Source organism: Pangasianodon hypophthalmus, chromosome 11, assembly GCF_027358585.1.
Source record: "Pangasianodon hypophthalmus isolate fPanHyp1 chromosome 11, fPanHyp1.pri, whole genome shotgun sequence".
Classification (NCBI taxonomy): Eukaryota; Metazoa; Chordata; class Actinopteri; order Siluriformes; family Pangasiidae; genus Pangasianodon; species Pangasianodon hypophthalmus.
Window position 1 is genome coordinate 21,041,529 of NC_069720.1, and position 27,502 is coordinate 21,069,030.

Below are 27,502 nucleotides of genomic sequence, written 5' to 3' on the forward strand. Positions count from 1 at the left end.
AAAATCCATCCACTAAGTGGAAATTCTACAGAGCGGTCAGAGGAGTATGGCCAGATTTGTTCAAGTTGACAGGAAGGCTACGGAAACTCAAATATTCACTCTTTACAAACGTAGTAAGCAGAAAAGCATCTCAGAATGCACAACATGCCGAATCTTGACGCAGATGGGCTATAAGAGCAGAAGATCACATCAGGTTCCACTCCTGTCAGCCAAGAACCAGATTCTGAGGCTACAGAGGGCACAGACTGCCAAACTGAGAAGTTGAAGATTGAAAAAAAAAAATTTCATGGTCATATTTTTCCAATCTTCAACTATGTATGTATTCATGTTTAAATGCATATCTATATTTTCCTAATTGACCTATATGAACCATGCTTATTACATTTTCTTAACAGAAAGTGAAAAATACATAGCAATTAGATTTTTTTAATTCAATGGGGTAGTATACTTCACACAGCTCAACATAGTGCAAAGGAGTCAGAAATAACTAAATATTTTTAATTTATCTTTGAAAAACAATACCACAATTGTATGTATTAAAATATAGTTGTCAAAGCACGATTATAAATTTAATTGTTTTAGTCACATTCTTGACAAATGTCAAGTATGATCCAAGTGAAGATCGGACTGCTCGGCTTCGTCTTCCTCTGCTTCAAAGAAAACAATCCCACATGAATGGAGTAGCAGCTTGTGAGATTTCCCAAGTCAGGAGAAGAAGGACGATATCTTGCTTTGTGATTTTCCTGCACAGAGCTGTGAAACTAGAAAGAAACAGAACATTTAGAGGCACATTACTGCCACATTGTACTTACATTATAAATGTACATTATAAGAATGATCTGAACATGAAAAGGACTAGGAATTAATCTGGAGTGCCTACATATACATGCACCATCCACTTTAATAGAAACACATGTACACCTGCTCATTTATGCAGTTATCCAATCAGCCAATCATGTGGCAGCAGTGCAATGCATAAAATCATGCAGATACAGGTCAAGAGCTTCAGTTAATGTTCACGTCAAACATCAGAATGGGGGAAAAATTGTGATATCAGTGACTTTAACCATGGTATGGCTGTTGGTGCCAGATGGGCTGGTTTAAGTATTTCAGAACCTGATGATCTCTGGGATTTTCACACAACAGTCTCTAGAGTTTACACAGAATGGTGTGGAAAAAAAATCAAAAAACATCCTGTGTCTGGAGGGTCTGCAGGCTGAAACACCTTACTGATGAGAGAGATCAGAGGAGAATGACCAGACTGGTTTGAGCTGATAGGCAGTCCATAGTAACTCAAATAAGCACTCTTTACAAACATGTTGAGCAGAAAAGCATCGCAGAATGCACAACAAATCAAACCTTGATGTGAATGGGCTACAACAGCAGACAACCACATCAGGTTCCAAGAACAAGAATCTGAGGAGATCATGGACACAGGCTCACCCAAATTGGACACTTGAAGACTGGAAAAAGACCAGGTGATTTTTTTTCCCCCCCTGATCTTCAACTGTCCAGTTTCATGTACCCATGATAGCCTCAGATTACTGTTCTTGACTGACAGGAGTGAAACCCAATGTGGTCTTCTGCTGTTGTAGCTCATCCACCTCAAAGGTCAATGTTTTGTGCATGCTGAGATGCTTTTCTGCTCACCACGGGTGTAAAGAGTGATTATTTGAGTATATATATCCTGGTATATATGACTAAATCCTTCCTGGCAGCTCGAACCAATCCATTTCCTCTGACCTATCTTATCAACAAGACGTTTCCACCTGCAAAACTGTCGCTCACTCAATGTTTTTTGTTTTTCGCACCATTCTGTGTAAACTCTAGACAGTGTTGTGTGTGAAATTCGCAGGAGATCAGCAGTTTCTGAAATACTATATGTTTGAGTATTTCAGAAACTGCTGATCTCCTGGGAAGTTCACACACAACAGTACAGAATATACATATATAAATATAAATATATATGTTTTAAAATGTACCTGAAATTGGGGGACTAGAAACCTCATCTGAATCCTGGCAAGGCATTGAAACACTCCCAGTCAAGGATATTAACATCTCAGAGAACTGCTGACGATGGGGAGCTGGAATGAAAGCTGTTAAGCCTAAAAAAAGTTCAAAACAATTATCCATCTGCATAAAAACAGCAATTAACAACAAAATTCTTTCCCTGACCTCTTATTGCCTCTTAGAGACTGAGAGACTCACGTTTTAGAAGAATAATGTCTTCATCACGCTCAGTCAGCAACCCCACAACTGTTGATACCATCTGTTCATAATCATTAGTTTTCTTGTACGTTTGCAACGCTACAAAAAGCTGATTTGTCTTCTCAGCACCAATAGCCTTTTTTATATCAGACAGCAGGGAAGCACTGAATTGACTCTCTTTGCCTGACTGTTGTAGCTTCTGATCCTTCCCACTTGCATCCACTATAAATAAAAAAAAAAACATTCAGTAAAAACTATGCAATTTTTATATTCTCATATATTTAAAATGGCTCAAGTAGAAATAAATGAAAGTTTTGGAAGTATACCTACTTCCACACAAATTATGCGTTCCCAGATGAGATCCACCTTGATTGAGCTGCCTGCTTGAGTCTAGTTGAGTGGTTGTGCACATTTCAGAAGTCTCCACTTTGGCTGTAAGAACACATTGCATCTACTTTCTTAATATAAAAGCATCTCTGGCTAGTTGTTCTCTCTCTGGTTTAAAATGAGAGGCATTTTGGCGACATGCAAATACGGATCAGATGTTACCTGTTTGTTTCATGAGTAATGCTCTCTCCTCCCTAGAGAGTGAGTGCTCAGGTTTGTAACCACAGCCTTTGCCTGTAAGGAGCTCACACTTCTCATCAAACTGCTTCTTGTGGTGTGGCCGAACAAACTGGTAGAGTCCTAAGGAGAATATCCATGCAGGTACATCAGAGAAGGGTTCACAAACTTTCTGACCAATTAGGTAAGGTAAAAAATAAAGCATTTTATACATTTCAGGTGAGACACATGCACGCACACGCACACACACACTGCCAGAAAACGTTTGCATTTTGTGCCATAGTTGTGCTTTTTTGTGTGCAAGTGTTTGTGTGCAACTTGAACTTGAAAAGTTGGATTTTGCTTGAAATGTCTGCTGATGAGAATGATTTTTGTAAGAGTATATACAAAGAGAAAAATATAATTGGGTGTAATTTGTGCAATAAATTTTTTTTTTCTGGGACCTCCGTAAGGGTGCCAATAATTCTGCAGTGAACTGTTAATTGGCTTACAAAAAATGTAAAGCATAAATAACCAAATAACATATTTGCTTCATCAGAACTCATTACACATGGGTTTAGAGGTGTGCATTGGGACACTATAGTTCAAATAAATAATTTTTGTTTATTTTGGGGGAAACAAACCAACTATATTCATTAAAATATCATCGGCAGGTACAAATAAAACCAGCAAGTGCAGGAGTGGGATTGGTCAGAATTCCTTCTGGAGTGGAGATTTCTCTCTACATTGATTTCTTGAGTTTATGTTCAGGTAATATTTCTAATATCTATTTTTTCATAAAGCCCTGGACTTCTGCTGTTTATTATACTACTCATGTCCATGATTTTGCCTGCATTCTCACAAACACACCTCTCAGCAGGATGTGTGTGTTGGGATCTTGTATGAGAAGGTCTGCTGCTTTTGCCACAAGGTCATTGAGGTTATCTGTGGCCTTGTACACCTGAAGTGCATGCATGATCTGCGTGAAGCTCTCCAGACTTAAACTTCTCTTCAGCTCCAGCATAAAGGCCTTGCCTTTGCCTGCTGCGCTGGAGTCTATGGGTTTCTGAAAGAATCAGTGATGCAAGATTTCAGTACGATACAGATACATGAACATGGACAAAAACTGTTTCTGTTCAGAATATCTTATCATCTTCCAAAAAAAATTCATACGCATATACATAAATAAAAAGGCACAGTCAAAAATAAATCAGTTACCCGGTCTTGCACTACTCTGATTTTGCGTTTCCCTCCCCTCGATTCATCATCCATGCGCTTATCATGTTGTAGAGATAATGTGGACAAACGGCTGGCCTGCATAAACAAAAAAGTAGGCGAAATGTTAAAATGGTTAGCTTCTCATTCTTGTCTTTCATGAAATAGGTGCCTCAATAAAATGAATAACTACACGTCCACATTTAAGCCATTGATTACAGTGTTACACAGTGAGCACAAAGATGTCTAAACTGCTCATTTCATTTCTCTCTGCCCAGGTCGGCCTTTTCTTCTCCCACCTTCTCCTCCCCAACAAAGGTATCATCCTCATCTCGATTAGGGTCGCTTTCATCCAGAGCATCAAGCAGGCTCATGGGTCTGTTCTTACTGGAACTCATCTCCATCTCGTACTGGATGCAAAGCCTGGCTGTCCCATCTCTCTCCGAGTGCTCGCCTGTATCAGCCATTACCACAACGAGGAACAAGTTCAGTTTGCTCTTCTTAGGTTTCAATAATGTAGTAAAAATAAATGTGTGATCCATTAAAAGAATTTTGACACAAAAATGGACATTGGTAATGCTATGCATTGGACAAATACTAAACATGCACACACACAACATGCAAAGGCTGCAATATACAGTACTGTGCACAAGTCTTAGGCACATGCTGTACAAACACTGTAACGCAAAGACGCCTTCAAAACTAATGAGATTAGATATTTCTACATAAAAAGTTCCTATAAAGTTTCACATGGTTTGCAATACATTGCATGATTTGCAGTATTTTCATAATATTATATTTAAAAATGGCTGTTTAGATGAGCTTCTTTTCTTGGGCAACAAAAGGAACCTCTGCAGAAACTGCATAATAATGCTTAATTGCTATTATATATAATAATATTTGGTCCATTTCTTTTTCCGTAATTACATGAAACATTACACAAAGTTTCTTAACTAACAATTTCATCATGGGAATAACTAGAAGTTAAACTGAAGGGTTTGCTACTGCCAGATAGAAATTATGCGAGGCTGCCTTCAAAGTTGCCCGAAATAAACTACCTAAATATTTTCCACTCATAGAAGAGTACATGATGATAACACTGTACATGTTGATTATGGCTGGGCCATATTACATTACAATATTAATATCATGACTAAATTACATTCCATAACACTGGCCAACTGTATTGAAACACACAGCAACAAGTAATGACTGGATGTTAAAATATTTTTTTGTACTGAATATTAAATATTCCCTGATTTCATATTAAACATTTCATTTTTTAGACATGAAATAATTGTTTTAATATGGTACTAAATATTGTACTGTTAACAAACCTAAATATTCACAAAGAAAAAAGTATATAAAGTGACACAATGATTCGATCGGCTACTTCAGTACTGAATAATGCTGTTTACCATATAATAGATTATCTACATAATGATAAAGAGTAGTTACTTAAGCAATATTGCACAAGCGAGAGTGCCGTTATACAGAACATCAGCACGGCTGCGATACGGCTGTAGATAATCACAGCCGTGCCGACATTCAGTATAACGGCATATTGTGCAATATTGTTTTTATACAACAGTTCTATAAACAAGAATTTAATATTGAGTAAGTGACATTTCGGACACAATATGTTTATTTTTGCCTTGCTACTGGAAATAGATCCCAAAGAGGCTACACTCACTTTATAGCATGTCAGCTAGCTGGCTCACATTTATTTGTACATTCCTGTTAAAGGGGCTTCCAATAAAACTGGCATCCCTTCTTCCTTTCTTCTTCATCTGACGAGCTTTCATATTTTAAGTCGAACGTTATATTCATGTAAAACGTATCGTTTGCTGATGATGTCACTAACACTACCATAACTATACTATGGTTAACACTAACCATAGTAATGGTTTATGATTATCAAATTTTATGTGGAATTTATGCAGCGAACGCAGAAGATGGTGTGATACAAACAGTGAAATGTCCCAGTGCAGTTATAGTAAACATAAGCACTCTTGGAAGGCGGCTCATCCAATCAAATTAATCAAATTATTGGTCCAGAACCAACTGTTGTATAATATTAATTATATAGAGTAACTACTTTCAGCTATTCCAGAAATGTTTGACATGCCATCTTACCCAGTTTCCTCCTCTTTAGACTTGGCACATGAGAGTCGAACACTTTGGCTTTGAGAGAGGAACTGCACTCCCAGGCACTCTGAGCTGAACGACTGCACCCTGGACTTGACTGGCTGGTGGCTTTAGCTGTCTGGCTCTCACACCCTGTACCTTTCATCTTCTTCTCTGGCACAGGCCTCTAATATACATGAATCCACCACCCATATGGTTTAAGATTCAAGGAAAAAAATTGATTGGTGACCATCTATTAAAAAAACTTTATACTTACAAGCTTTTGTGCAACCCGGAAAAACTGTGCAGCATCACGGACCACGGTGCCAAAGTTTTCATACGTTCGAACGTAAGGTCTGACCCAAGAAGGGAGCTGCTGTCGTACATCCAAATTTTTGAACCTACAGTAAGCACAAAGCAAAAGAAACACTAAATTAAATAATTAAAAAGGAAAATATCAAATCGACAGTCTTGCATGGCAATCCCATATTCAACCCAACCTCTATCTTCAGCATCTGTAGCTTATGTAGCTTTCTGTAGCTTTCACCAGAGACAAAACAAGAGAAATCTTGTTATCGAATACTGCTCATATTGCAAGACAGAAATGCCTTGAACAGTGGAAAAATCACATCACTAAGGTACTCACACGTTACGATATCTCACGACCAGGGACACAGCGATACCACCACTCACCTCAGTCGACAGCAATTATTTTGCACCGTTTTATAAAATATATATAGGAAGCACCTTGGTCACATGATCACATTCTTCCTTGGAGAGCCTGCGAGATCAACTGCACTTGTGAAGTGATAGCCCGATAACTCCGGATTGCAACGACCAACACACATTATAAGATACACGATTACACAGGTATGTTATAACAGTTAAAAAAAAAAAAAAAGAGATTTTCAATAACTTTCAGACACCATCCCTCTGCCTCTGTGATCTACAGTGCCTGAGAAAGAGGCCACAGAAACCGGACATTTTAGTCGACTTTGGAGCTCTATTTCTGCTGCGGAGCTCATTATGTTTCAGTCGATTTTTTTTTTTAAGTCCCCAGGTCAGCCAATTTGTTTATTCAATCAAATTTTAATATTTAATATGATATATAATATGATATTAAACCTCTGTTCGTAGCAATTTTTAATTTAGTTTTATATAGAAAAAAATGCATGTTGTTTCACACTGTTTATTATACAGGAATAAAAAAAGGAGTCTTTTCAGCCATAATTTTTCTTCATTCAAATACTCCCCTAATGGATACCAACCACACCATGCTAAAATTTGCTGTGACCTCTGACAGATCCATCAAACGTTTATCTGGAATCATTTGCCCTCTCACACTGTGCACTTCACACATGATTTAACATCTGTTTCAAATGATTTAGCCACAACTGCCTCTTTCTTTAGCAAAATCACGTACAAATCCAAAATCGTACCGTCTAAGCCGTGCTTAAGGAATGTTGCTTTAGAAACTGGACTACTTTTTAGAAATAAGAATCTGTGGCTGTTTCCAGTATAGACACCATTGCCACCACCAGTAATCATAGAAGTGCCTCATTTCCAGACTAGAATTACCTTATTGCTTACAATGTTCAACAACTGGATAAAACTACATTTTGATGGCTCCAAGTGGCACGATGATTCATACCTGGCCAGGCTTACTTAATGGGACAGCTTTCCATTCTCCCCTGTCAATCTTGTGCATCTGTGCGAGTATTACTATGCTAGTTTTGAAATTGCGTTTTATAATTGTACATTAAGAGAATTGCTTCTAGACTTACATTATAAAGGAGTTTTAAGTAAAAGTGCTTTTTTTTTGTCCTTTTCTCAGTACAAGGAAACATACTGAAATGTTGGTAATGACACACACTACAGACGCAGTGACTAAGGTAGAAGATAAGGTTGAAAAACAATGCAGTATTCTTTTTATCACTATAGATTATGGAATAACTCCATGATGAGCTCTAACCTGTAGTCACAAAGAAAGATGGCACCGTAATCCTCGCGGTGGCGGATCACTCTACCGATAGCTTGGTTCACAGCGCGGGAGGCCTGCTGCCTGTACCACTCGTTCCCAGACAGATACTGAACACACAGACACACAAGCTGGATTGAATATGTATGAAACAAACATGGACATTGGTAATGGTATGCATTGGACAAATACTAAATATGCATGCACACACAGACACACACACACACACAGACACACACACACACACACACACACATTCTTAGGCACTTGCAAAGAAATGCTATAAAGCAAAGATGACTTCAAAATGAAATTAAACATTTCTACAAAAAAAAAAAACAAAGTCAATATTTGGTGCGGCAGCCCTTTGCTTTTTTAAAAATGCATCAGTGGTCTCAGGAACACTGTGCAGTTTTATACGGTAGGTTTTTCTAAGCATCTTGGAGAATCTGCCACATTTCTTCTAGTGTATTATGTAATATGTTGCTTTCTTTGCTGACATATAAATATTTTTGTTGGAAAAGTAATGTTTGGAAATCTAAAATGTTTTTGTACAGACTCAATAATGCAGAAGTCAAATAAATAAACATCTGTAATGAAATTTGTATGAAAAAAATAAACATTTGGGTAGACTATTGCACAGTACTGTATATCGGTTAGGCACAGACTGGTTAGTGTATGTACTGAACATCTGGAAAGGCAGTATACACAAGCCACTGGGCTAGCATATATACCAGACAGACACAGCACCCACACACACCCACACACACACCAGTTAGTGCATGTACTGGGTGTATAACACAAGCACTCACAGGCTGTTGTGCATAAACAAGTACAAAAAGTGCATATACCTTCACACTGCACTTAAAATACCACACTTAATGCAACAAATTTACGCTAAGGCGACCCACCCAATGATTTAATGGAAGATGCTACCTTTACACCGCTGGTTTTGTTTTTGCACATCTCATCCAAATACTGCATCTTCAGCACCACCCTGGGGTCCATTCTCGGAGGATAGGGAAGGCCAGTGATGATCACTCCACGGCCATACGTGTCTGCAAAGTCCAACCCTTCACTCACCTTGGGAGAAAAAAGTAAAAAGAGTGAAAAGGCAATGAAAGGCAGATATATACATTGGTGTTTAAGATACACATATCTCATTTTCTTACCTTTCCTCTACATACAGCAAAGAAGCTTCCTCCGTTTGCCTTGGAGTCATTTACCTTGTCATAAAAGCCATCCATAACCTGGAAAAAAGGGAATGCGTAGGCAATCATGAGTAATTTCAGGTATTCTGGGTTTTTATAGATGTTCTTCTATAAAGTCCGAGCTTTGTGTGATTTATGAACAATAACAACAGTAACAACAATTAACAATAATGATGGGAAAATGTATTGAAGGGAAAATCATACAAAAGACCTCAACAGTAAAAACAGTGTGAATTTATGTCCTGCATAAATAAGCACTGCATGGCCATTTGATCGGGGGAAAAAAAGCTGGTTTTTAAACATTTTTAACTGTTGGGTCTTACACTTTGTTGTTGGCGTATTTAATTTTCATCTTGTTTCTATTCAACAAGTGCTGTTTCGTCTATCGTTGACCAAAATTTTTCAGTGACACCCCTAATAAATATAGTTAACTGATGTTATTGATGTTAACTGTCTAATGTTAGTAAATCAAATATAATGTATATTAATAGATTTTATTTCACATTTAATGAACTCAAAATATATCATGAGAAAAAGATTCAACACATCTTTCAAGCAGGAAAATCAAGAGAAGACGGGATTAATGTGAGTCGGGGGGGGGGGCGGAGCTTCTGCGGGGTCAGTAAATGTCAGAAAAATCAAAACATCTGCACAACTGTCAATCATTCCAGATTCACAGTGGGGGGGAAAAAAAGAAGACTGCTCTTTTGGCATGTTTTTGAGTGATACCTCCTATCACTGTACTCTGATATTAAAATGCGAAGGTTGGCAGGTGTGCACTTTCTTTTCATGAATACAAATTTTAAATGTGTATAAATATTAAAACCAAATACTACAACCTTATGAAACCAGCAGGGACCTACCTCTGTAAAGGTACCTTTTCCTTTGGGTTCCACAAACATGGGCTTCATTGACTCAATGCGGTCTACATGACCGCTAGCCTGTTGGAATCAAACAAGGAACAACACAAAGTATGCTCTGACTTTTAATTTTTTTTCTGGCATTTTTTGCAGTTCTCTATAGTTTATACTTAAAAATAACTATCTAATAATTATGTGCTACAGTAAAAGTCAGCTAATTTTACAGAAATTCTGTAAAATTATGAACTTCACATCTTTACAGTTAGCTGCAAGTTTTATGACAACAATGAATCAATTATGTATTTATAATTAATTGGGAAAAGTATCCACAGGGTGGACTCACCTTCCAATATTCAAGCGTCTTATCCAACACCGGGTACGAAGGGAAAAACACTAGCAGGCCATGAGGAACCACTCGACTCAAATTTACTGTCAAAAACAAGTATGTTACTATATAAAAGAGTATTGTGTGTGTACGTGATTTGCACTTTAATTTTAAATATGAAAAACTGATCATGTAAGCCTTCCATATTAGAACTCTGATTAAAGATCTGTCTCTTACCAATAGTGTTTCCTAATGATGCCATGTTCTCAGGAACAAACCTTCACAGGAAGTGACACACTGTGTGATTAATGTGCAATACACAACCGTAATGCCAGATAGTGCTGCATGGTTAAATCTGATCTAATACCAAACTGTCTGAATGTGACAAACTGTCTAAAACACACCTCCTGTCGAAGGCTGCGCTGAGCTGCACGCCGTCCGGTCCTTTGTCAATAATGCTGACAAAGATCTGGTCCTTCTGAATGACATGAGGGTTCTCCAGACACACAGGAAAGGGGCTGTAAAGGAGAAACGATGTGCTTGAGCTACAGATTCTCTGGCTTTAACAGAGGAAAAGAAGAACTGTGTCAGAACCTACATCTGCATTTCGCAGGTGAAGGATGACAGGGGTGACAGGGTGCCACTAGTCAGGATGATGCAGCGCACTTCCTGCCTGAGGAGATCTTGCATGCTGAATCCCGGGGAGAAACACCAGTAACTCAGCACATTCCCTGTCACACACACATGCAGATATAAAAAGGAGATGAAGTTTGTACAAACTATAAAAATTATATGACTCCTTTAAAGTTCAGATAATTTCCCATGAATTAAATAATCAACTATTATAAAATAGTAAAATAATAAATTATAGTACTGCAATATAATAATAATTATAATACATTTACCTTTGCATTTATGTGTACTAATTACATTTATAATAAATTACTATAAATAATAAATTAATTAAACAGTTAAAAAAAAAAACTATTCAATTACCCACAGGCTATACACAAAACACCTCACAATCACATATTCATGCCAAGTTGGTTTAATCTTTTTCTGTGAAATGTTGAGTAAATAAAGGCTTATTATACCTTGTTTCCTTGTAGAAGAGGACGCCCACAGATCAGTGCTCTGCTTTTTCTTGAAATTGCTAGTGTCTGGATGAATGTGTACCTGAAAAGAAACAGAGCTTCAGATTTGGAGCCATATTTACATTTTATTAAAAGTGACTTTTTTTTTTTTCTTTTAAACCAAAAAAAGTGGCAAGTGGGCCAAAGCAAAGCAATCCACACATAACGCTGAGGGATAAATACCCTGGTTTAGGGCTCATAGTGTGTCTCTGACCATCTCACAAGCACCCAGTCACTAGTACAGAACTACAGACAAGAACTTAGAAAAGAGAAAAATTAAAAACTACAGCCTATTGCATTCCAACAATAAAGGTCTCTGTATGAGACAGTAAAGACCAATTCTGGTTATTTATATTTTCGCTAAGTGTTTGTGTGGCATCCACGTGTCTTCTGTTACGTGGTGTTACATTTGTGCTACATTCACTATATTGGTCAATAACCGTAAATGTTTACCTCTGAAAAAGTGGTGCCAACTACAAAAGGTATAAATTCTACAGATTTAGGGTTTAACTTAGAAACACATTTATATAAGCAATTCATGAAAGCATTCGAGTTTTGCATAAATCGACTGCCGTAACCACTGCCTTTAGACTTTCATTATAGATTTTCTGCTCTTTTCCCAGTTACAGGGAAACGTGTTGAAAGTCTTGTCAGTGGTAATCCGACAAAGTACAGATTCGTTAGATGGAAATCACGACTTATACCTGCAAAAACATATGCGGCCGAGCCAGCATACTGTACTAACTGCATAATATCTTGCTAAAATGTGGATTAATTTAGAAATTATTACACAGATATTCCGATACTGGTAAATATAACAGACCTTAAACTGCTGCATGCTGTTCCCCTTGTGTGATTGCATACCGCCCTCTGCAGGTTCAACTGCAAACACCAACTGAGCACATCAGAAGAAACAGATTTATTGGGTGGAAAGAAAAAAAAAAACACCAATTGCAATGTCATTGTAATCCAAAAAAAAAAGATGATATCAAAGACAAAGAAGTGGCAGTGTTACTTGTATTATATCTGCGACTTTCTGCAGTCCACTGGTGTTGAGGAAGATACCAGGCTCTGAGTTCAAGAGTGTTGTGTGTTAGTGTAAGAAGTATTAGATGATACAGAGTTGAGCTCATGAATGTGTTAAAAGATCCAAGCTTAAAATACGTACTTCCTGCTAAATATCCTGTGATCTGCTCCATCGCCTCCACAACTGCGGTTTTAGTGTCGTAGTTTACGTGGGCCTTTTGCAAAAGCTCATAAATAAAACTGAGAGAGCAGAAAAGATACACACACTTACTCATAGGATGAAATACAACAGCCTGTTGTATACTACTACTACCTGGCACTTCCCATTAGAGCAGAGTTAGTGTAATGTAATGAAAGCCTAAAAATCCCAAAATACCCGACACCCTGACACCAACCAGTGACCTTACAAAGCTGTCTGAAAAGGGAAACATTAACAGCAAGGCCAGTTGAAATACAGATTGGAAATTAGTAGCATGTGAATTTGTTAACCAGGTGCAAATTCTGCGTCACGTATCTGTGATAGACACGAAAAGTCTTAAACATTTAAAACACCATTATGACTCAAAGCAAAAAGAGGCCAAAAACAGCTGAAAGTAGCACAGAAAGACTCAGCAGTATGAGCTTCATCGTTAAGAGTCTTTGGTGATGGCAAAACGTAAAGTAAAAAGCAAACATTCTATCTCCAGGAGTGAAACTATAAATTATTCCAAAAAGGTTTACCAATTTTAGGCATGGAACTGTATTTAATTTCATACCTGATAATAAAAATGTCTAGATGTAGGCTTAATCTTATATTTGTTCTGGAATAATCTCATTATGAGAAAAATTTGGTACATGCACCTATATTTTCACTTGCTAATATATCAGTGCATTTTATTTTCTTTTAATAATGTTCAGTAACGGGTAAATTGAAAACCTACACTAAACCTACACTGTTAGGTTACATTTTTTGTAACCTAACAGTGCATACAGTTGAGCCATCTATCTGTTCATTCTTCTACATTCTGTTTTAAGAGCTCAGATTTTTGATGCAGCCCATCATAATCTATTCAACACATGCTCTCTTAATCATACACTAAAGAAATGACTAGCATTACGGCTTACGGTTGTGTTAGGTCACTCAAAATGCCAAAGGGGTAGAAATGTAAGGGTCTTATTTACGGGTTTAAAGAAAAAACAAGCCTTAATTTAAAAAATAAATAAATAAAACAATAGCTAAAACAGATGACACACCTGCCAGGCTTGGTAATCCCCTGGTTATTGTAAGGCATCTCAAAGCTATTTATGGCAATCTCCAGGTCCATTAAAATTTCTACACAAAAAAAAAAAAAAAAAAAGGTTAAGTGACATTAGAACATCACATTGTTAAATCCATCTTAACCAGTACAACATAATATTTGTTACCTACGTTTTATTTTAGCAATAGTGGTGATGTCCAGGTTCAGACCTGTGTAACAAAACACAATTAAACAGATTTACCATATCATTGTGAAGTTGACTGGGAAATGTGTTACACACTATCATGAGCCAAACCTGAGTTTAAAGATTCAGCATTGAAATCTTCTGAAGATTCTCCTTTGCCAATATCTGAGGCCTGCTCCCTCAAAAGCTTGTCTACAGCATCAATGGCTGTAGTCAAATCGTAAGGAGTCAGGTCAAACGAGGTAGATTCTTCACACATCTTCTCCTGTAAAATGTAGGGAATATTCTCCTCAGTTAGGATCAGTGTAGAACGTTTAGTGAAAAAAAAGTTTGAAACACACACATACACACAAATCCTCACCACATTATGTGCTTCATCAAATATGACAACGGCTCCTTTAAGCTCTATGTTGTGTGCTCGACGACTCTGGAAGACAAATCGGTTCATTACAGTTCACAAGGTGGCGGCTGTAGAGGCTATTAATCAAGCAAATTCTTGCTTCTTTTAATAAGGACAAAACAAACACTCTCCTCACCTTTGGATCAAGGAGGTAGTTGTAGGGCATGAATATGAGGTCGGCATGCTGCTTCAGAGAGCGAGACAGATAATATGGACACACCCTGAAAGAGAAATACAGGCTGTTGAGCAAATATTTCACTCATACTGAAGATATAATAGTACAATGATATTATATGGTGATATAAAATGTTATGATTCAGTCTAAATCAGTTTAGGAAATGCAGGTCATACCTTTCCTTTTTCCCAGTTTTCACAAGATCTTCAACGTCCAGGATAGAGTTTATGATGTCCTTGTCGGTACTCTTCTCTACATATAACATTAAAAAAAAAATAGACAAAAAAAAAAAAAAAAAAAAAAAGATCACTGACAAGAATTTACATACTCGTGTACATGCTTTGCTCAAAATGACATACTAATAAACTGTTAAATTAAATATTATTGCTCATACCATCAACATTATTGTAGAAGACACAAGAGCGGGACGACACTTTTGCTCGGCACATATGGACCTGGATTAAAAGCAAAGAAATTATAATTCAGTTAACACTGTAATACTATATGCATAAAGTTGGATCCAGAATTATTGGCACCCCTGTTAAAAATGGGTAACAAGCCTATAAACATGGACTTGAGAGAGAGAGAGAGAAAATCAGAATATATTTTTACATAACGTGTGTGTATGTGTGTGTGTGTGTGTGTGTGTGTGTGTGTGTGAACCTTTTAACAAAACATGGGCCAAATGAATCACAATGATTGACACCCCTGTATTTTCTCCACATCCTCCAGGGTCCTCTCTTGCGGACTCTCCTCTTCAACTCATCGCATAGATGTTAAACAGGATTTAGGTCAGGGGACTCGATTGATCTGTGGTCACCGAACCTTTTTTGTTTGTTAGGATTCAGACAAATCAAAGCTCATCTAGAAAATCCAACCATGACCCAGGGGTAACTTCTTGGCAGAGGCAGCAAGATTTACAATTAAAGATCACCTGGTCCATCATGTATCCTGACATGTTTTGCTTGGCCTTTTTGAAGAAAAACAGCTCCATATCATCACAAATACTCCACAGCTCTTAACAGGGAGGATTACGTTCTTGTCTGAATAACCATCCTCCTTTTTACACCAAACCTATCTTGAGTGTGTGCTGCCAAAATGCCCCTTCCAAATTAGCTTGCTGGCAAGATGTCTAATATGTAGACCTTGGAGAAATGTTTTGCCTTTCTAATCCTCTGTCCACATTTGGAGGCATGTATTTATTTTCCCCATAATGATGAATGAATAAGTAAATTTGGCTTTGAGTTACCATATTTATACCCTAGTGAAACAAGAAGTCATGTAGAGTTCCTTAACACTTAAGCAGTCAAATAGATTTTAAAAATATTTTTAAAAAAATGTTAAAAAGTAAAATAGGAATGATTCACATAAATTTAGTTCATAAGAACTTTATTAGCTGTAGATCATTTGCTCTAACCATGACCTGTACCTTGACATGGTTGCTTTCTTGCTTCATTACTTCTTGGTTGATACACAGTTGTTCTCTGGAGCCCAGAACGCAAATCTTCGGCCTATAATTGAGATCAAATTTTGAGTAAAACACACAAAGGCACAACAACAACAAGACGAACCAGTTCATTTCTTTTCCAAGCTCGAAAGCTGTTTGAAGCTTTTAAATAAAACATCATTAGAAACTACCCTGAAAAGAGTCAATCCTTTATGAAAGCTTTCTTGCATCAGTTAGCAGCACTGACCTGTAGGATGTGTTCTTGAGCTCGCTGATGACCTGGGTCAACTGAGAATGTGTCCTCGATGCGTAGATGATTTTGGGAATGTCTGTGTAATATGCTGCGGGGATGTCATTTTATATTATTAACCACCCCATGAGATAAAGTGAATCAAAGTCTTGATTTACACAGACTATGTATTTTGATGCCAGAAGTCTTAATAGCAAGAGTCCAAATAGTGGTACAAATTAAACATAAAATTAAAATTAAACTCTCAAACCCTTCATACCTGGTGTTTCTCCGTCAGTTGCTGCTGTTCCCCAAGATGACATCGACCTGTCAGGAAAAAGCTCAGCACCTCCCATTCTCTCTGCAATCTTGCGGGCGGATATGGAGTCTTTGAAATAAGCCCTCCAGCCAAGCGCAGCACAAAGCAAGCACAGGGTTTTCCCTGTGCCAGTTGGACTCTCAAGAACTCCATTTACTTTCTATAACAGGCAAGTAACACATCATGAACTGAAATGCAAGTGAGAAATTCCTTCCTATTCAGCTTACAGAACAAGACTCTACATCACTTAGCTGCACAAAAATAATTGATCTTACAAATGCGTCATTGAAGATACAACTTCAATTTGGACGGATATGAAATCTCACTGCCTAAAGCAAAGAATTTGGACAATGTTCTGTTGAAATACATGCTCACAATCATTTTTCTAATGCCTATGTAACCGTGTGTTTATATGCATCCTATATTAAATATAATATTTTAGGATATTTAATGACATTTAATATGGAATTTAAGATCAAATTTGCAGTGATTTTATACCTAATTTAAACACTTGGATAGAAACATACAAACTTGAAATGCTCCCATGACTTCAAACCCTTACTTTTGTCCTAACAGCAAGTGTGCAACAACAAGGCTATAACCAGTACAATCTACTACTTTACGCTAGCCTATACTAGTCACAAGCGTATTTCGTGATGTTATCTCAAAAACAGATGCCGAAAAACGAATCCTTGAATGTGAGTAAAGAAGGGAGTTATATGGCCCTTCCTCTAAATGTTAGAACATTAACAGGAAAGGGCAAGTGCTGCCATATGCAAAGAGTCTGTAAAACTTCCATATACAAATTATGTATGTGGCATATACTTAGGATATATGTTTCAGTGCTAAAATTAATGGTCACTACATGGCCAAAAGTCTGTGGACACCTGACCATCACACTCATATGTGCTTGGTGACCATCCCACTCCAGATTTGGTCCTGTTATAATAACCTCCACTCTTCTGGGAAGACTTTCCACTAGATCTTGGAGCATGACTGTGTTATAATAACCTCCACTCTTCTGGGAAGACTTTCCACTAGATCTTGGAGCATGACTGTGTTATAATAACCTCCACTCTTCTGGGAAGACTTTCCACTAGATCTTGGAGCATGACTGTGGGGATTTGTGATCATTCAGCCACAAGCGCATTAGTGATGAAAAGTGAGGAGGTCTGGGGTTCAGTTGGTGTTCCAGTTCATCCTAAAGATGTTCAGTGATGTTAAGGTCAGGGCTCTGTGCAGGACACTCGAGTTCTTCTACACCAACTTTGACAAACTTCATGGAGCTCGTTTTGTGTACAGGAGCATCGTCATACTGGAGCAGGTTTGCCTTAGTTCCAGTGAAAGGAAATTGTAACGCTAAAGCACACAAAGACATCCTACACAATTGTGTGCTTCACAGTTTACAGACAGAAAAATATAAACATGTATAACAGAGTGTACCATCACTTCATCCTGTCGTTGATTATTTTCCTATAACATCCCCCACCCCAGATATTTCATTGTTTACTTAGAACTTTGTATTATATCCACTACTTACTCACTCATTTTTTCCCAGTTTAAGTGTAATTTGTTTACATTTGATTTGATGTTCAGCTTTGACATGTCCAGTGTAGGAAGCAGTTTACATTTCAAGGCATTAGATCCCCCCAAAAAAGAGAAATATTACGTAGAAAGAGTAACATTACTTACATTTTGCAGGCACTCAATCACTTTGCTCATATAATCCGTCTGGCATGGATATGGAGTAAAGGGAAAATCCACAGTAACTCCTCTTAAAGTAAGAGAAGGCATCCTGCTACACTCAGGACTAATGACTAATGATAACCAAATGCTAAGAAAACATGGTTACCCCATTCAGTTAAGATTTACATCCATTTCTCTAAACGTCCAGGTGTACCCTAAACACTCATCATGTTACCAGCCATCCCTGTGTTCATGTCCCGCCATATCTCTTCCTCGTCTTCTTTTACAACTGGACAAAATATGTTCAAATGTACACGACTGCCACCTACAGGCTCCACACTGTAAACCCTACTGCTGTCTTTCCCTAAATAATTATTATTAACATTACTTAAAATGTTGTACCCATAAATCAAAACTCTAAAACGTATTTACCTACACAATACATAAACCTAAGATTTCAAGTGTTATGAACTAAATGAATGAATTAAAGTAGCTCACTCTGGTCTTTCTTTGATGTGATTGGCCATGGAAGGAGTTCTGCCTGGCAACAGGAGAACTAATGCGCTGATTGGTAGATCAGTGCAGAAGGCGGTCCTCTTTATCTGACTGGCTGGTACTGGTGTAGTGAAGTACTAAAGGTCATCATGAGTAGGAGAAAAGACTATGTGTGTGTTTACAAAGAAATGGCAATCATGTAGAGGATGTTTTGAAAAAAAAAAAAAAGTTACATTTTGCTAAAAAGTCTTAATTTCCCCTATGTATGAAGGCTTTTGAGACACCCTGTACTTAAGTAAGCTTGAAATGAACACCAAGTTAAGTGAACTTAACATTATTGCGGTACACTGCTTCCCTGGTGGACTAATGGCTAGCATGTGGCGCTCTCACCAGCATGTTCTGGGTTTGATTCAGGGTTAGTAAATGATAAAATACGCTATATGAACACCAGGTTAGGTGAACTAAATTGTTTAAGTACACTATATGAACACCAAGTTAAGTGAACTTAACAATTTAAGTACAGTCTACATGAGCATCAAGTTAAGTGAACTTAAATATACAAGTTTTGGGAGACCCCATTACTCAGTTAAATTGAGAGAATGAATTTACTCAGTCAACTGAGAACAGTCAACTTTTCAGTGCAGAGCTGTAAGCACCTGAGAGCGAGAACTAGTGCTGTGTCTCAGTTCTGCTTCTTCACTGTATTTGAAGGAGGAGGTGGCACAAAACATCAGTTATATCTCTGATCTCTTTAATAAGCAAGGGGAATGTCTCTCATTTGATGATTTTATTACTTCGAAGGGTGTAACAGTTTCCATAACAGACTTTAATAAGGTTGTCAAAAGTATCCCATCTAGTTTAAAATCTTTACTTAGAGCACATCAACTGTATGTTATGGTATTTTGTCTAATCACATTCCTATAACTTCAGATAATGATGTTAATAATCTGTTTATTAGAAATGCTCTTCTTTTGGATCAAGTGAATTTCTCTACACACGCTCTAAATGGAGTATTGGTTATCCATACTAATATTAGTACTTTATGGATTTCTCCTCACAAACTTCTTATCCCAAGTAAAATTAGAGAACTTCACTTCAGAGTTACTCATGAATATTACGCTGAGAGTGAATCTCCTTTGTGCTCCTTTTGTAAAACTGAAGTAGAAACAGTTTTACATTTGTATTATCATTGCCCCTACTCTAAATCTTTGCGAACTGAGGTTTCTATATTATTATTTAGTATTTTGTATTTTGTATATGTTTTAACAAATTGGTACAGATTACAGAATCTATGATATCTTTCTTTCAGATATTCATTCAAATGATGTTAATTTTGATTATACCTTAGTGTTGCTTTGTCTTCTGGGTAAATTTCATCTTCACATTGCCAGAGAAATACAAACCAATCCTAATTTTAGAATGTTTTCTGCTCATGTAAATTCCCTTTTTGCCTCGTTTAAGAATATGTCTAAAACCCTGAACACCAATGCATCTAAAACATATAATATTCTTAAGACTGTCATAATGAAAATATCATTTTTGTTCCAGAAATAGAAAGGGATTGCTAGGTGATGTTTTGTGTTTAACTGCCTTATGTGACTGTATGTTCCCATTGTTGTTGTATGTTGTAAATGGTTGTTGTTTGATACACACACAAAAAAAATTCTTCTTCTTCTTCTTCTTCTTTTGTGGGTTTTATGGCGGGCTGCAAACCAACTTTTGTAGGTGCATACAGCCACTTCCTGTGCTGGTGTATGAAGAGACTTCAGTGTAGGCTTAAACGAATGATTTCTTATACACTGTTTCTAAGCCCATTGTTTCTTATGAATTTAATAACTATCTTTATCATTTTTCCATTAAACTTCCTTATATTTAAAATACTCGTAATTGTCAGTTCATTACATCCAGCAGCCACCATTTCACTTTGAAGTTCTTTCCTTTCATGTACATATTTGGGACAAATTAACAACACGTTCCGCCATTTCCTTTACTTGACATATTTCACATAGTCTTGTTTTGTGCTTATCTATGAGGTAAAATGTAGAATTAAGATTTGTATGATCCATCCTTAAACGAGTGTGATCTGTTCTTCTCTACTTAAGTTTTGCATGATTTTGTTTGGTCTTATACTATTGTATATTATTGTATATTAAAAAATGTCACCCTGTCTTACAATGATTCCAATGCTCCTGCCATTTACTGTTAGCTTCCAAAATAATGCTTTTCCCTTCTGACCTACTTCATGGGACTGTTAAAGTTGGATTGTCCGGTTTAAGTGATTCTTTGGCCATTTTATCTGTCTTTTCATTTCCCAGCAATCCCACGTGCACTGTATCCATACAAAATGATCTAAGGTTCCCACCTGCTTTAGTCTGTACAGTATGATCATAATTTCTGTAATGATGTCCCGTGGACTTGACTGATATGTTTGAAGGCTAAGAAGTGATGCTATAAGGTCTGAACATAACACAACTCTATTTAGCATCACTTCATCTACGCAACTAAGTGCCATCTGAATTGCTACCAATTCTGTCTGTATCTCAATTCGCCTACTATACATCCTAAATAGTATCCAAGATTAGAATGAGTGTGGCCCAAATCGTAGTATGTTGAAATGAGTATCCCAAAGGTAACTGGATGGTGTATTATTTCTGGTAGCTTTCAGCTAATACTGCCCACAACTCCTTGTGCAAGGGAGGAGGAGTTTTGTGATGGTTTACTTCTCTGAATTCAAGGACACATTTTGCTGTCAACACCAAACTTCAGGAATACAATATATGCCCAAAAGTGTGTGGTTCTTCCCCAAACTGTTTCCACAAAGTTGGAAGCGCACCATTGTATAGAGTGTCTTTGAATGCTGTAGCTTTACAATTTACCTTGACAGGAACTAGGACCTACTGAAACTACACAAAGTGAGCTCCATGAAGAAATGGTTTGTTAAGGTTGGAGTGGAAGAACTCGAGTGTCCTGCACAGAGCCCTGACCTCAACCCCACTGAACATCTTTGGACTGGAACGCTGACTGCATCTCAGACCTCCTCACCAACATCAGTGCCTGATCTCACTAATGCTCTTGTAGCTGAATGAACACAAATCCCCACAGCCACACTCCAAAATCTAGTGGAAAGTCTTCCCAGAAGAGTGGAGGATATTATAACAGGAAATGGGGACAAAATCTTGAATGGGATGTTCAACAAGCAAGTATTGTTGTAATGGTCAGGTATTCATAAACTTTTGGCCGTGTAGTATACATTAAGATCCTCAACACACAGATCCAACCTGAATAAAATTATGAAATCTTCATGGAATACAGTTTTAAGGAAACTTTAGCTTATGTTAGTATTGATATTAATTTTTTATAGTTGCATGATGTTGTCCATGTGTTATATTCCATATTTTACCATGACGAAAGGATGAAGAGAAAGAAGGTTACAGCTGATTATGCAGTTTTCTTTCTAAAAAGTCTGTTGTTCATGCTTTAGAGAGTGATGAGTACAACAGAACCCATTACAAGTATCAGACTCCCATCTTTACTCCACATGTACAGGCCAAAGTGCCTGAAGAAGGCCCAAAGTCACTGAGCAATGGACTTCATCACCAGGCCACACCATCACCACATCCCTGCTCTGACATGCCACTCTACCAGGACCATCTCTTCCTTGGGGGGTATTATATAAAGATGTGCCACTACAGGAAGTCGGAGCTGCTACAAGGTTAATATTATCCCTCCCAGTGGTGTGAGTGCAGCCAGTCAGACGTAAGGTGGGTCAGTTCTTCATGACATTGTGGTATATGTATCCAAGTGATATTCACCACCAATGGTGAATACACTACCTTCTCATACATTTCTAGACACCTTTTCTTATCTTGTGTGCAGGTGAGTGTCTAGTCTTTGGAGTAATTAAAAAAAAAAATCAAGTCACTTGAAGCTCAAGTACAGTTTACAAAGGAATAGGTGCATGACCTACAGTCATGGTGCATGGTGTTTTCATGCAAACACAGTTTGTATGAAAAATCCTCGACTAGGTAGTCTTGCTATCTGACGACATAACTGACTAACCCCTCCAAAATGGCAGCTCACCTAAAAGATACTGTGTCATGACATCACATTTCCAAGCCCTACTGTGCCAACTAGCCTAGATTTCATATTGGAGCATTTTAAAGAAAAATACTAGTAGCAATGAAAGGAAGCTAGCTTCAACTGTAGTCGCATGCTGCTAAGCAGATAGCACCGTACCGTGTACATGTAGTCAATATATGCAGAGATGAGAAGAAGAAAGGGAAAGATGGCTGTATGACAGTGGTATTTATTCGCAAATGGTGTGTCACATATCACTACACGACTGTTGGAAATTTTCAGCATGCGCGTAAAGACAGAATATTATTGTTCACCTTTCATTTCTTTTCATATGCACATAATCCACAAATTTCATTTATTACATTCTTCATCAATTAAGCACTTCAACAGATCACCTCTTTTTCTCATGAAAATAATTAAGGAACTCTAAAATAACTCATGGTGTCAACAGAAAGGAGTCAAAAAGCTCAGAGTTGTTGTGTATCTTGGTAGATTAATGTTTGTTGATCACATGCATGCCATCAGAATCAATTATTGAAAATTGTACCAAATTTATTTGGGCATTGCCATTGACACTGCATTATATCCAAAGAGCTCTTTTAATTCTCAGAAACAGGCTCTGTGTCCAATATGTTTAAACATATTTTATTTATTGTCCATTTTCAGCTGTTTAAGCTGCTTAAACAGCATTATTCTCACTTGGCAAAACACCTGGTTGAGATGTCATGGTCGAGATAATTCACAGCTGCCTACTAAAGATATTTATACCTTATATAAAATTCCTTTTGCATGCATAGTTTGTTTCTCTAGTGCTTCTAGGGCTTCTCGCCATCTATAATGCCCAGGCCATTTATTTTCCTGACTGTACTCATTACGTAAGATCTATTTTTAGTGGCCATATATGTGGTTGCGGCTGGCATCCGTGAGATGCAGAAATATGTAGATATAATCATAACGCTTATTATATAAACTGGTCCGTCCAATCAATCTCAGAATACTTGTAGACCTAGAGTTCAGTTTTTGAATCTTTTGTAAAAGAGGACTTTCACCAGGTTACTGTTTTAGCTTTTTAGGTGTCACCACTTCACAGCTGCAGAGTCCGGGATTCGGTCCTGAGCTCAGGTTGCAAATGTTTCAAATGTTATGTGTGTGTGTGTGTGTGTGTGTGTGTCTGGTGCCCTGCGAATGTTGGGTGTATTCCCATCCTGCTCCGAGTGTACCAGGGATAGACTCTCAATCAACAGAATCCCTGATCTGGATAGAGCAGTCAATCTAAAGATAAGATGGACACTCCCTATCAAAGAAGCCTGGTTAATTTCCAAAGATTAAGAAATGCTTAGCAACAATGTTTTCTGAAAGCAGAACTCTTTAGGCTGAGTATCAGCCTAAACTGACCAATTAGCCTACTTACTCTTCCCCTGCAATAAATGCAAGAGCTGCTTAATTTGCCATTATGCTCTTACAGTGTCTAAGATAGGAAATGATGATTAGAATTAAGCTACTTGATCCACAAATGGAGAAATTTGTCACACATGTTCATGACAGGTGTTTAAAAAATATCAGTGGAGCTGTTTTACATAACATCAGTACTCAGAACTGCAGGGTTTCTCAACTACAGTCATGGGAGACCACTGCTCTGCACAATTTCACAGTTTCTTTCATCCCAATACACCTAATCCAAATTACAGAAAGCTGGATAATTATCTCATGAGCTGGATTAGGTGTGATGGGAATAGGGATGAGCGATACCACTAATTTTCTTTTCAATCCAAAAACCTCTGAAAAGTCTTCTTGTGTATGTAAAAAGATGGAATTTATGATTTTTCACAGTGAGAATTTGTGAGAAAAAAATTGATAAAGAATTATATATGAAATAAATAATCCAAGACTTCTCTTTTTGGGTCCTGCTTAATAAAAGGGATAATCCAGAAAAAAGTTGCTCAAAGCAACTCAGGTGTTGTGAAGGTCAACTGAAAGTCAACCAGAATCTGGGCTAATTTAATACTGATAAATGTACTCATAAATAGTAACTAAAATGAACAGCTGCTGTTTTTTCCAAGAACTTGTTAAATTTGCTTTACATGTATTTAATCAGGTTTGTAGTATTGTCACATACTCTTCTAATAATATCAATAATAATAAAAATAAATGACAAACCAAACTGAGCAAATGAAAGTTTGTTTCAGGATGGTCGTATAAAGCAGTGTCTTCTTGTGCCTCATAAATAAATTATCTGGCTCCAGCTCCCTTTTTTCCAGTCATCAGTTTCACATGTGTATGGTACCACGCAACCTGTATTATTCTTAAAGCTTTACAATTGGTTAAATTTTTTTAGATGCATCGTACACTGTGGATTTCCATTGCTGCTACAAAGATGACCAATGTAGATGCACCAGAGAGAAGCATACAAAAGCAATGTACTTCTGAATGTGTTTGTGAGCACATTTTATTAAAATTAAAACAGAATTGTTATACTTCCTAAAAATGTTTCCCCCCACCTAGTTTTGGTAACAAAGCAGACTAAGAGGCAAAGTGAACAATATCAAGAGAGTGATCCAAAGAGAAATCAGAGTCCAGGCTCAAGTCAAAAGCACAATAAAGAGGCATAGGCAGGCAGACAAATCCAAAGGGTAGACGCAAACGAAGAAACAGGAAACAAGGCGCAGTCATACACAGAATAGTAAGAGTAAGAGTAAGATATTCCTTTATTTGTCCCGCAGTGGGGAAATTGCATTTAGCAACAGCAGGGGTACAGTACAGAAAGAGTATGCACACAAGAACAAGATAGATTAAAAACTATTCTAATATGAGGTAACAAAATCAAATAGACTCTACATATACAAAAACACTATAATACAAGCAGAACTACTAAACTAAACTAAATACACTGTACATAAATGGCTTAAATAGTGCTAAAGCAAAAATCCTAACACAAAACAAAAAAGGAGAGGGGTGTATACACATAAGTACAGGTTGGTTGAGAATAGTGTAGCTTGCCAGTAGTGTGACGGTATTGCACGTTAAAATATTGCACACTGATATTGCACATAAATGTGAGTGTAAATACTGCAATGAGAGTTTATAAATAAATAAATCAGCAGTGTTCATTGTAAAGTCTTACAGCAGCAGGAAGGAAAGACCGACGAAATCTCTCCTTTACACACTGAGGGTGGAGCAGTCTGTCACTGAAGCTGCTCTCCAGAGCTGACAGGACGTCCCGCAGGGGGTGGGACTCGTGGTCCAGCATAGATGTCAGTTTTGTCAGGACCCGTCTGTCACCAACCTCCCGCACTGAGTCCAGAGGACAGCTAGGCAGATTATCAAGGCTCAGAACTTATATGAACGGGTACAATCAGCAAGGCTTCGCGTCAAATGTTCGTGACCATGTGCATTATAGAGAGAACAATCAGGAAATGAGTGTAACCGCAGACAGAGAGTCCTCATATTCAGTGGTGGGGTGGAGGTGAAATGTCCTGGGCTGATGTGAAAAAACCACCCCCACCACCCAAATGGGCAGTTCCCAATGCCGAACAGGGCCGTCCTCTGGGTCTGGCTTATATGTGCATTGTTTAGACTGTCCTTTCCTGGGACTCAGGATCTCTCTTTTGGGCCGTGGTCTTTCCAGTCTACAGGATAATACCTCTGGTTACTCTATCACTTGGAGTTGAGTAGCACGTGAACACCATAGGCTGGTGTTCTCTCTAGCTCCAGTAGTGGCTCAGCTCCAGTCACCTGGGTTTGAGAGGATGGAAAAACTTATTTTAGTAGGATGATATGGAAAGTGGGTGCAATTTTCTAATTAGCTGGCAGAAAAAGTTTGCACGCTACAGGACTAATTTGTCTCAGAGCTCTAAAGTGACCAATAAATCTAGGACTTAACTTCCTTGAAGGGAATTTCAGTTTCAGAGCCAGACCATCTGCCCTGGATGTAATTGGGGTTGTGGCTGATGATGTCAGTCTGCCTGATGCTTCTGTCATCGGATGGCTCAGACATGTGCTACCTCCATTGTTTGTTTGCTTTTCTCCTGATTCTCCTGACCAGGGAATAAGTGGTGGTTGATAGCCGAAGGACACACTGGAAAGAGGTAAGACCAGTGAACATGTGAATGAGTGTGTATTCAAGGGTGCATTCTGCCGATGGAAGGTAGTAGGTCCAGTCATGCTGGCTGTTACTGCAGTAGGTTCTCAGGAGCCTTCGGAGCTCTTGATTTAAGGGAACATACTTTCCTACTTTCCTACCCCAGTGGACAGGGACGTCTCTGCCGCCGAGAAGTCTAGTCCACTAGTCTAACCCGCCACTTTTTTGTATTTAGCATGCCATCTGATGCAATCAAGGAAGATGGGGATGGAGACTCCCATCTTGTGAGCCATATGTTTCCCACTAATAAATAGCTGAGGCTTTTCACTTCATCTAATTGGCTCTGATTGTGTGAATTCAGAACCCTTCTTAAAGGACGCTCAATTACGTTTAAGGTCATTTAGCTGTTACGTTACATTGCCACACTGAAATGTAACCCTGTGTCTTGACACTCTGACCATTTACTAGGAAGTCAGAGAGGTAACATCAGATCTGTAATTTAACACTGTAAATTAGATAGTTTTACAGTGTATTCCTTGATTTACATTAAC

General features: G+C 37.8%; 1 protein-coding gene across 1 annotated transcript; it reads right to left on the bottom strand.

Annotated features, from left to right (window-relative positions):
* Positions 1–484: 484 nt before the first annotated feature.
* On the bottom strand, positions 485–18,621 carry rtel1 (regulator of telomere elongation helicase 1). Its single transcript, XM_026923860.3, has 33 exons — positions 18,308–18,621; positions 16,577–16,775; positions 16,315–16,408; positions 16,050–16,131; positions 15,015–15,075; positions 14,797–14,872; positions 14,582–14,666; positions 14,407–14,472; positions 14,157–14,310; positions 14,032–14,070; positions 13,857–13,935; positions 12,766–12,863; positions 12,613–12,668; positions 12,421–12,492; positions 11,559–11,640; positions 11,063–11,195; positions 10,869–10,982; positions 10,702–10,742; positions 10,483–10,568; positions 10,143–10,220; positions 9,241–9,318; positions 9,005–9,151; positions 8,066–8,181; positions 6,371–6,494; positions 6,103–6,280; positions 4,266–4,420; positions 3,970–4,065; positions 3,622–3,817; positions 2,758–2,895; positions 2,539–2,640; positions 2,209–2,430; positions 1,983–2,105; positions 485–761 (listed from the first exon to the last, which is right to left on the bottom strand). Exons 1-33 carry the CDS (start codon positions 18,407–18,409, stop codon positions 706–708), a joined length of 3,528 nt encoding a protein of 1,175 aa, XP_026779661.2. The 5' UTR covers positions 18,410–18,621; the 3' UTR covers positions 485–705.
* Positions 18,622–27,502: the final 8,881 nt, after the last annotated feature.

What these genes read in the sequence shown, in the direction of transcription:
- rtel1 (XM_026923860.3), bottom strand. Translation starts at nt 18,409, where the DNA reads ATGCCTTCTCTTACTTTAAGAGGAGTTACTGTGGATTTTCCCTTTACT. An exon ending in AAAACTGGGAAAAAGGAAAG is followed by an intron (nt 14,667 to 14,796) that starts GTATGACCTGCA and finishes TTTCTCTTTCAG; the next exon opens with GGTGTGTCCATATTATCTGT. An exon ending in TCTAAAGAGGAGGAAACTGG is followed by an intron (nt 4,421 to 6,102) that starts GTAAGATGGCAT and finishes TGGCTGATACAG; the next exon opens with GCGAGCACTCGGAGAGAGAT.